Here is a 10,533-nt window from a genome sequence, read left to right as displayed (position 1 = left end):
CAGACCAAGGCGGGGACCTTCTCCAACATTCCAGCACCTCTTAGATTTGATCAAGGGCACTCCATTAAGGGACAAGGCCCTTATTGTCCTTCAATGGGTGAATCAGGACCTAACTGCAAGGGGAACGCAGCCAGGTTCTAGAGCACCTGGGGTTGAAGCAGCCCCTCCTCTGTAGCCAGCGATTAGACACCTCCCCCAGGACAGTGTAAATAAGAAAAACCCAAAGGGGGGCTTCTTCTGTGTCTCCAAGTCCCCGAGGAGCTGGACCCCAAAGGCTGTCTGTGGTGGCCAAATTCATTCCAGGGCTTGGCTGAATAGCAAAGCAAATAAACTCTGATTGCTGGTCCCACAATCAGGGCCAAGATGCCTTCTCCCTCAGAAGGCAAGTGGGGAGCCGGGCACCGGCTGGAATGGCTGCTATGTGCACGTCTCTGTGCAGCTGTGAACTGTGAGGTGCTGGGGGTTGGGGGTTTTGATGAAGGGAGGGAAGGACATGTATCTTGCTAGGGACCTTCATCCCATTTGGCTTGGCCCCCTGCTATGACATGGATTGAGATTTGAACTATTCCCTCAAAAAGATTGCCACCCCAGCCTGTTTGACGTCGCTGGCACACTGAAGCCCTGGAAAGGGCAGTTCTTAACAAAAAGTACCATGTATGACCCTGCATTTAGAAAGCGATGATCTGATGGGCTAAGGAAAAGCTTTTTCTTTTCTTTTATCCAATAAACAATATTCTAGAGGTGAGGGTGGGCCCAGTACAAAGTCATACTTCAAACCAGCTCCCTCCAGTGCTGGAGGGGGTTCGATTCCAGTGGTCTCCCTCGAGGCTGCCACGTCAGGTATTTGCCGCTACATCAGCATCCCCAGAAGTGAATCCGAAAGGAGCTGAAAGAAAGAATCCCGTGAGCCACGTGAGCCCGCAGGTCCAAGGGGCCCTCTGACTCCTGGGTTCACAGTAGTCCTGGAGGCTCCCTCCCCGGCCTGCATCTCGTGTCCCTTTCTCTGGGCGACAGCCACTTTGCAGCCATCCCAAAGCAACCCCAAATCTTCTTTAAGCTTCTTTCGACATCACCCCAAGGCAAAGGCAGGGCACCAGAAGGAACCTTGTGGTGCTCGAATCAGTGGAAAGAAATGGAAGAGATTCAAAGAGAAACTCCGAGCAGTCAGGGTGCCAGCTTCAATTATGTGCTGGGCTGTGACAGAACAAGAGGAGTTAGCTTTGGCTGGGGTGGTCCCAAGTGTGCATCCTTAGAGAGGGGCCACCCAGGCCACAGGCCCTAGCAGGTCTGTTGGAATGAGGAGCCCCCTCCTCATCCAGGCAGCCAGAAGAGGAGAGGACCCCTGACCATGGCCACTCAGATTCTGTCTCTGGGGATTTGGAGTCAGAGCTGAGAGGTGTTACTCAGGAGTCACTGAAGGTCACTCAAGACCAAGGAGGTGTAAACTTGACCGCTGCAGGGAGGCCGTGCATGGTCTTGTGTCTGGCAAAGCAGAGACAGCTGGTACACAGCACAGAGTGAGCGTGGAAGGGCGATGGGAGGCAGAGACGTTGGCACAGAGAGACCCAGCAGCCCCGGGCTCCTGCCCTGGCGCTGGCTGAGGTCTAGCTCTTTGTTCTGTTTCCCTTAGTCTGTAAAAGCACCTTGAGTGGGCATACTTGAAATCAGCGTGCCTCTGAGACCAGGGGCAGAGTCAGACCCAGGAGCAGGAGACGCCAGCTCCACCCGGCTGGTCCTCCATGGCACGCTCTGCCTCCAGGGGGCACGCATCTCCCGAAAGCAGCAGTACCCCAAAAAGACTTCAACGTGGCCAGGGAGATCTGGAGATGGCCAACCTTCTCAAGGACGTTTGGGCCTCAGAAGACCCTTTGGGCCCCTCCTGCTCTAAGAAATAGAATTGAGTGCTTCTCTCATTGTTTCTTTTCTTCTATGAGCTCCACCACCAGCATCTTCAGATCCCCCCTGTAAACCCCCACCTCCCAGTTGGCTGCTGGAGGCAGTGGGGTCGTCAGGAGCCTAGTGGGCTTTGGGAGAAGCACAGAGATGTGTCGGCTGGCGCAGGGAATGCTCTGAGGTTGGAGCTGTGACGTCATTCTCAAAGCCTGGGATCCAGTCCTCTCCTTTGCCTTTTAATACCCCAGGGTTACCTAATTTCTCAGAAGCTCCAGTTTTGCTGATTCTGAAAGAATCTGCAAAGTATTCTGGAAACTCACAGCCTTCTTGGGAAGACTGAGATGTCCCATGGAGTGAGGAGAGACTGGGGGCCCTTCCTGCCCCCGCCCCTCTTCTGGACAGTCTCACCCCCTCCAGAATGCCTTACTTCATGAAATCTGGAGACTTGGCCATTGCATGTTCAAACTCTGAGAAGGACAGCATGTTGTCATTGTCCAGATCCGACTCACTCAGGACCTGGCGAGGGAGCACAGAAGACAGCTGAGTGGAACCCCATGTCAGGCAGTGAGGTGGGGCACGGGGTGGAGGGGGAAAGCCACATGCCAGGGGCTCTCCCACATGCTTAACACTTGTCCCCTGGGTCCCCTGACCCCAGTGACCCCACAGAGATTAGGTTATGTGCACCAAAGTTTGGGACCCTACTGGTTGCCTCTCACTCCTGGGGCCTCCAGCACCAGCCTGGCAGTGAGAGAACAAGAGTGTCCCCCACCTGCCCCACCAACCAATACACGCAGGGGCTCTGCACTGCAGGGGGCCCAGGCAGGCAGGGAGGCGGTGGTGACTCCCTCAACAGTGCTCATGGTTTTCTCTTCTAGTCCCCATCGAGACTGGAAATGCTGGACACTTGTCATGTTCTGAAAGCAGAGATCCATGCCCTGACTTGAGTTTGCGGGGCCGTCCTCGTGTTTGTCACTCCAGGACACCTGGGCACTGTGTTGTGCTGGGACAGAGTGGGGAGGGGATGTTGAGATGGGTCCCTCTGAGGTTGAGCTGTTGTTGGCCCACCAATGGCAGTCCCTGTCATGTAGGGAGGCCCCTCGAGTGGGTGGGTCAGGCTCCGTGTTCTGGGGACCCTGGACAGGACTTGGAGGAAGGACAGAAAGTGGAGGGGCAGTTGCCTCCAGCTGTGTGCCCATTCCTCAGGGCACCCTGAGCTGCCTGTCCCCTTGGCAGCCCCCAGGGAATGTGTGCACCAAAGGCCAATGTGTCATCTGCCTCAGGCTGGCCCTGGGTCTCCTCCCAAGAGGGTGGCCTGACATCCGGGGGCTTTGGGTGACAACCTGGCCCCTATCCCCGGCCCCAGCCACCAACTTCCAGCCCCCAGCACACACGTGGTTCGTGAGGTCCATCAGCAGGTCCTCAGACATGTCATCACTGTTCAGCAGCCGCAGGATGATCCTCTGCAGATCCTCCTCATCAATGAAGCCATTCTCATTAAAATCTGCAAAGAAGAGGCCAGGCCTGCATTAGATGGAGCTGGGGGCTAAACAGGAAGAGGACTTGAGGAGTCCTGGGGGACACAGCACCAGCCAGGACCCCACAGATGCCCATTAGCCTCTGGGAGGCCCCCCAGAGCCCAACTCTCCCAGGCGGGTCACACGTGTGTGCTAAATAACCCGTCGGAAATACCAATGGTAGTAAGTATTGATCGTGTGTGTACTACATGTTCAGACCGCTCCTGAGAGCTTTAAGTCATTGAATCTTCACAATCAACCTTTTATTAGTCTTTTACCAAAAAGAAACTGAGGCACAGAGGGTTATATGGTTGTCTGCAGCACCAGGAAGTGGAAGGGGAGATTCAAACCCAGCCAGGCTGACCTCTGAGCCCCACATCCACCCCTGCGCTTTGCAACTCTCCATCTCACAATTCAGAAGCCAGGGTGTCTTTCGGTGGCTGGGAGCCAGGCAGTGTGGAGCGGAGGGCGGCCTGGATCTGAAGTCAGAAGGCCTGGGTGCCAGTCCCTGCTCCTGTCCCAATGTGGTAGCTGTGTGATCTGGGCATGTGCCCTCACCTCTGCAGTGAAGGGGGGACAGTGGTCCTTGTAGACTGTTCACAGTGGGGCTGACCATACTGACCCTGGCTATGCCCTCAAAGGGTTAAGCGGACAAGAGGCAATATTCCCTCCAACCCTGTGCATCCTCCTTCGTGAAATGGAGTCCAGAACTGGGCAAGAATGGGCACCATTTCTTCATCCCAGGCAAGCCACAGCTGTCAGATAAAGGGTAATGTGACAGGGAGCCTGCAGACCATGGCAGGCTCCTCACATTTCACATCCCCCTGTAAAATAACCCAGGATGGTGCCATGGCCCTGGTGTGCACAGAGGGTTCCGGCCGTGGAGAGCCCTGGGGACTCTGGGGTGGGTGGCAGTGGGGGCGGCACCGGGACTTCCCAGACTTCTGGGGGCCGCACTGACTCCCGCGTGTGCCGGCTGCTAGTTCCTCAACTGCAGCCACAGCCCAGGGCCCCTGCCTTCCAGGACAGCGCTCGGAAGTGCCCACCCACCATCCCGCCAGTCAGGGAGTGCTGCCCTGAGCCTGGCCAGGCCTTGGGTCCTCCTTTTAGGGCCATAAAATATGGTCATTACATAAACCTCCTGAGTACTGAAGAGTCAGGGTCCACCTGACCCTATTTCCCACAGAGCCACCTTGAGGGGTGTCCTTTATCCCTCAGGGCTGCCTAAATGGGTCTTCTCAACAGACCTTGGAAGAGCATGACCTGGAGGGACGGCGGGTGGAGGAGGTGCCAGGCCACCAGCGGGCAGAGACCGAGGCACCCTGGGGAGACAGGGACAGCGGCAGAGATGGAGCCACCCTGGGATGCCAGGCAGGGACAGCAGCAGAGGAGCCACCCTGGGGTGCTTGGCAGGAGTGACTGGCATGGTGTGAGGGGAGCAGAGGGTGCGGGGAGGGCCTGGGTGGAGAAGCATCAGGGGTTAAGTCTGGAAGGCAGGCCGAGTTGTGAAGGCCTTGAATGGCAGGTGAGGCGATGTCCGGCATTCTCAGCACCACTCCCCTAGAGCTCCCAGCACAGTCACCGAGCCCCTCACTGGATGGGCCGGGTGGTAAACACAGCTGCCTGAGTGAATTATAATAATCACCACCACAGCAAGCACAGATGTTTTTGCTGTGGCCAGGCAGTGGTCTAAGCGCTTTGCAGTTCACTGCATTTAATCCTTCAGAGATTATGAAACTGAGGCATGCACAGATTACATAACCCTACTTACCTCCTTAATCTCATTTCAGCTCATTGCAACCTTCAAATATCACCTATAGGCTAATGAATGCCAAATGTATGTCTCCACCCTGGGGTTCTCCCCGAACTCCAGGCTCACATATGCACCTGCCTTCCTGCTCCTACCCAATAGTCCCTCATATGCTACATGTCCAAGCCCAGGCTCCTCATGCTCCGCTCCCCAGCCCTTACCCCTAGACCTGCTGCACTCACAGCTGTCCCCTCCCTAGGAAGTGGGACTCTTCGGGACTCTTCCAGCCACTCAGGCCAACCTGGAGTCACCCTTACCTCTCTCCCTTGCACCCCACAGGCGATGGGTTGGCAAATCCTCCCAGCTCCCCCCACTTCCCATGCACTACCCCACCCTAGCCCAGCCACCGTTGCCTCTCTCCAGGTCACCCTGGCAGTCCCTTGCTGAGCTTCCCTCCTCTCTCTCTGCCCCCGGAAGTCTATTCCCAACACAGCAGCCCGGGTGATCTGTTGATCGTCATTCCTTCCTCATTGCCCTCTTCTTGCAGCCCCGTCTCACCCACAGCAGAGCCCAAGTCCTGATCCCCAAGTCAGCCCACCCTCACTCTGCCTCCTTGCTCAGTCAAGCCAGACACACTCCTGCCTCAGGGCCTTTGCACAGAGGCTCCCCCTCCTCGGGACACTCTCACCCAGAGATCCTCTAGGTCTTTATTCAAGTGTCGGCTCCTCCTAGGGCATTACCCAGCCCCTGTGAAAACATGCACTTCCCATGTCTTCCCAGCTTTGTCCTTCTCCCATCACAGAATACTCCCCAACACACTATGTGTTATTAGCTCGTTTATTTCCCTCCACTCGAATATAAATTCCACAAGGGCAGACATCTTTGTCTTTTTGCTCACTGCTATATCCCTAGTGCACAGAACAATGCCTGGGACAGAGTAGACGCTCAATGGCTGTTGTTGAATAAATAACAAATGAACTACCCAGGGTAACCATTGGTAAGTGATGGAGACAGGATTAAACCCAGGCAGTCTCACTTAATGGGAAGTCTATGCTCTTAACCACCCCTAACTGCCTTTATTGCAATAAAGAGCCAATCTTTCATGGGCAGAGGATCACCCTAAACAATCACTACATTTGCCAGCCTCCGTTGCTGCTAGATGTGCCCATGTGACCATGTTCTGGCCAATGAAGTGTAAGCAGAAGAGGCACAGACAACTTCTGGGACCATCTATAAAGAGAAGGTGTGGTCGTCTGGGATAATGAGGTGACCTTGGGAATGAAGGATAAAGCGACAAGATAGGAGGACCTGGGATCCCTGACACTGAGAGCTTTAGAATAGGTAACTGGCCGGGCACGGTGGATTACACTGTGGATTACATTCATGCTTGTAATCCCAGCACTTTGGGAGGCCGAAGCAGGCGGATCACTAGGTCAGGAGATCGAGACCATCCTGGCTAACACAGTGAAACCCCGTCTCTACTAAAAATACAAAAAATTAGCCGGGCGTAGTGGCTGGCGCCTGTAGTCCCAGCTACTCGGGAGGCTGAGGCACGAGAATGGCATGAACCTGGGAGGCGGAGCTTGCAGTGAGCGAGATCACGCCACTGCACTCCAGCCTGGGCGACAGAGCGAGACTCCGTCTCAAAAAAAAAAAAAAAAAAAAAAAAGAACAACTGTGGGTAGCTACCTCTTGACTTCTACAAACTAAATAAATATATAGCTTTCAGCAATCTTGGAAGCTATCTTGCTTAAGCCACTGCTACCTGTGTTATACTGTCTTTGGCCACCAAATTTAATCCTAATTCATTATCTGAGTCTCAGTTTCCTCATCTGTAAAACGGGAGTAATAGCAGTACCTCTGCAGAGTTGCTGTGGAGATTAAATAAGAAAATACATGGACATCACCTGGAATATAGAAGATATTCAGTATAGAAGGTTAGATATAAATAAGAATAAGCATATTAGTTATATCTAATAAGCATCTTCTATACTAATATATCTTAGTATATATAGTTATCATCACTACTTAGTAAATATACAACGCTATAACTTAGTATAGTTATATATATCTTTTATACTAAGAGGCTCAATTCTACATCGCTTGATTGCTAAACACTAAAAGTGCAAACCGAAGAGGCTTTATAAACCCACCTTGAAGGAAAGGAACTAGAGCTGCATTGGTTTCTACCAGTTTCCATACTCGTTTCTACTAGAGAAACTAAGGCCCAGGTTTGCTCATGTCACAGGGTCCTTTGGTGGCAGAGCCAAGACTTGTCTCTGTTCCCCATGGCAGGATATGGGTGTGGAAGGTGTAAGTTCCCCTCACTCCTCCAGCAGTGCCCCTTCCCTGGCTGAATGCTTGTCAGTGCCAGGACTGGAGCCTCTCTCCCTGCACAGGCTCTGCTGCCACCTCCATGGGAAATGGCTCAGAGCAGGTGAAGGGGACGAAGGGACCAGCCCCTGGGCCTGGAGATGGTGGACAGCTGCAGTGACACTACACTGCTGCTGGGAACCTCTGCAGCCTCTCAGAGACCCTGCGGTGTCCCCAGGCGTCCTGCTGGCCCAGCTCTTCTATGCAGAGACTGCAGCAAATGACATGGCTTTGGCCCCAAGCCATCTGGAAACAGAATAATTTGCTAGAGTAAATATAGTCCCGGGCAGTTTCCCTCCTTTGGGGGTGGCAAGGGTAGGGCAGCCTGGGAGGGGCTGGGGGCTGAGAGCTCCAGGAGGCTGACCAGCCCAGGCAGCCTCTGCAGCCTGATACCACTTGGGAGGGGCTGGAGCCTTCTTATTGCTCTCTCCCAACAGTGCTAGGAGGGGCTCAGAGAGCTGGTGGAGTCGGGGCTCAGCCTTCAGGCCCCCCGAAGACTCTGACCATCATCACTCGAAGTCTCTGTCATTCTTACTACTTGCAGTTTCCCAGGACTTTCACAGAAATCAACCCGTGGTGGAGGGAAGGAGGGCTCCTTTCACCGTGACTTTTGTGAGAACTGAGGTTTCTTCCTTTGCCTCTCCCCAGCCACCTGCACCTGCCGTGACATCAGTCCCTGGGAAGGTATGGGGAGACCTGCCACAGGTGCTCCAGTACCTGCCTGGGCATAATTCCTAACTGGTGGAGGCTGTGCTGATGGGAGCAGGAAGACATTGCTGGGATGGTAGTCTCTCACCAGTGGAAACTCTCTCCAGAGGTACAGAGAGAGGAGAGTGAGCAGTTGGAGACCAGAGTGTCTCTCAGAGCAGGACCTGGAGGCCAGTAGGTAAGCTCCAGGGAGGTGTGGCTGTCCTTGCTGGCTGCTGCCGCTGCTTCTGCTGCTGCTTCTGCTGCTGCTGCTTCTTCTTCTTCTTCTTCTTCTTCTTCTTCCTCTTCCTCTTCCTCCCCTTCCCCTTCCTCTTCCTCCTCCTCCCCCTCTTCTTCTTCTCCTTCTTCTTATTCTCTTTCCTCCTCCTCCTTCTTCTTTCCTCCTCCTCCTCCTCCTCTCCTTCTCCTTCTCCTTCTCCTCCTTCTCCTTCTCCTTCTTCTTCTCCTCCTTCTTCTCCTCATTCTCCTTCTCCTTCTTCTTCTATTTTTGAGACAGAGTCTCACTCTTCTTCTCCAGGCTGGAGTGCAGTGGCACAATCTCGGCTCACTTCAACCTCCGCCTGACAAGTTCAAGTGATTCTCTTGCCTCAGCCTCCTGAGTAGCTGGGACTACAGGTGCCTGCCACCATGCCTAGCTAACTTTTGTATTTTTAGTAGAGACACGGTTTTACCATGTTGGCCAGGCTGGTCTCAAACTCCTGACCTCAGGTGATCCACCCACCTCAGCCTCTCAAAGTGCTGGGATTACAGGTGTGAGCCACTGCACCCAGCCCCTGCTGGATTCTTGACCAAAAGCCATTCTCCTGTCTTTCTTACTAACATAACTGCAGTTTCTTTTCAGGATGACACCATGTCCAGCTTAAAATGTGTAGCTGGATGTTTTAAGTCTCCTTTGCAGCTATGGGTAGCCAGGTGACATAGTTCTGGCCAGTGAAATATAAACCAAAAATGCCGGGTGGGGCTTCCAAGAAAGCTTGTGAAAGGGGAGTGGACTTATCTGCACTTTGGACGTACTTTTGTCCTGATCCCTTCTCCTCTCACCTTTTCTTCCTGAAATGAAGAGGAGATGTCTTTGGGCACGGAAGTCATGTTGTAACTATGAGGATAATGGTCCCCGACTGTTGGCAGAATAGGAAGCTTGAAGGAGCCTGGGCCCTCAGTAACCTCCTGAAGCCATTGCCTCAACTCTGGACTGCCTGACTCCAGACTTTGTTTTTTCTTTTTTGTAATACCGTGGCCACTACTCCACATCACTGAATGCAACCCTAGCTCCTGCAGCAGTTTAGAGCAACAGTTCTCACAGTCTGCTGCTCATTCGAGCCATCCAGGGAGCTTCCAAAAAGCCCAGGGACCAGGACATACCCAATACCATTCCATCAGGTCCCTGGAGCTGGGGCCCAAGCATCTGTATTAAAAAAAAGAAAAAAAAACTCACAGGTGATTCAACGTACAGCCAAGTGTGAGAAGCAGTGGGTTAGAGCAATGCTTCTTAGACGTTAAAGCGCAGAGGAATCTTGCTAAAATGCAGATTCAGATCCAGTGGGTGGAGTGGGGCCTGGGGCTCTGCATTTCTGATAAGTTTCCTGGCAGTGCTGATACTGCTGGTCTGTGGGCCACACCGGGGGTAGCAAGGGGCCGGAGCACTGAGTTCCGTCTTTGGACGGAATCATCACCATGACAGTTACCGTGCCTGCCTTCTCCTTTCCCTTTCTGTCTCCTTTCCCCTCTTTTTTGATCCTTCTTCATCCTTCACTGTGGACCACTCCCTCCTCGACTTACTACGCAGGCTCAGGATCCACGTGTCCCATCTCTAATCTTGCTGACAGCTCTGTAAAGAAACCTTCTGAGCCCAGAGAGAATTCAGGTTTGTCTGAGTCTATCTGATGAAGCCTGGGCGTTTATGAGCCCCTGGGCATCTATTTGCACAGCTGATTTGCAATGAAGGCTTTGAACTTTTTGTGTTTGTGCTGAGGCTGGAGGAAGGAACCTCTGTGCTCCAAGGGGCCTGGAGAGAGAGTGGGGAGAAAGATACAAAGACATTGTGGGGGATATTGTGGTGTCTAGTCCTTGATCTACCCTGAGGCTCTCAGTCTGACCTCTGGGGACAGTGGGTGTTCTCCCCATGTCGCAGCTGAACACGATTTAGCTTGTGCCTTGAAGCCCAAGGAGAACCTTCTGCTCACCTCACTCCTGAAGGGTTTGAGTGTTTTTGTTTGTTTAGCTCAGGAAACCATGGAAAGTCAGCGGAGGCAGACGTCTTCTGTGGCCTCTGCCCACCCTACGCTCTACCGTCTC

At 53.4% G+C, this 10,533-nt stretch overlaps 1 protein-coding gene across 4 annotated transcripts in view; it reads right to left on the bottom strand.

Annotated features, from left to right (window-relative positions):
- Positions 1-684: 684 nt before the first annotated feature.
- Positions 685-10,533, bottom strand: part of CIB4 (calcium and integrin binding family member 4) — a 60,588-nt gene continuing 50,739 nt past the window's right edge. For all 4 annotated transcript variants that reach the window (XM_055377605.2, XM_055377606.2, XM_004028966.4 and 1 more), the window contains 3 exons: positions 3,285-3,394; positions 2,321-2,409; positions 685-886 (listed from right to left, as the gene is read on the bottom strand). In XM_055377605.2, coding sequence (XP_055233580.2) covers positions 856-886; positions 2,321-2,409; positions 3,285-3,394 — 230 coding nt within the window. In that variant the 3' untranslated portion in view covers positions 685-855. The remainder of the gene's footprint in view (positions 887-2,320; positions 2,410-3,284; positions 3,395-10,533) is intronic.

The sequence above is a fragment of the Gorilla gorilla genome, chromosome 12 (assembly GCF_029281585.2).
Source record: "Gorilla gorilla gorilla isolate KB3781 chromosome 12, NHGRI_mGorGor1-v2.1_pri, whole genome shotgun sequence".
Lineage (NCBI taxonomy): Eukaryota > Metazoa > Chordata > Mammalia > Primates > Hominidae > Gorilla > Gorilla gorilla.
The sequence above is the reverse complement of the archived record's forward strand: the minus strand, read 5'-3'. Positions and strand labels throughout refer to the sequence as shown.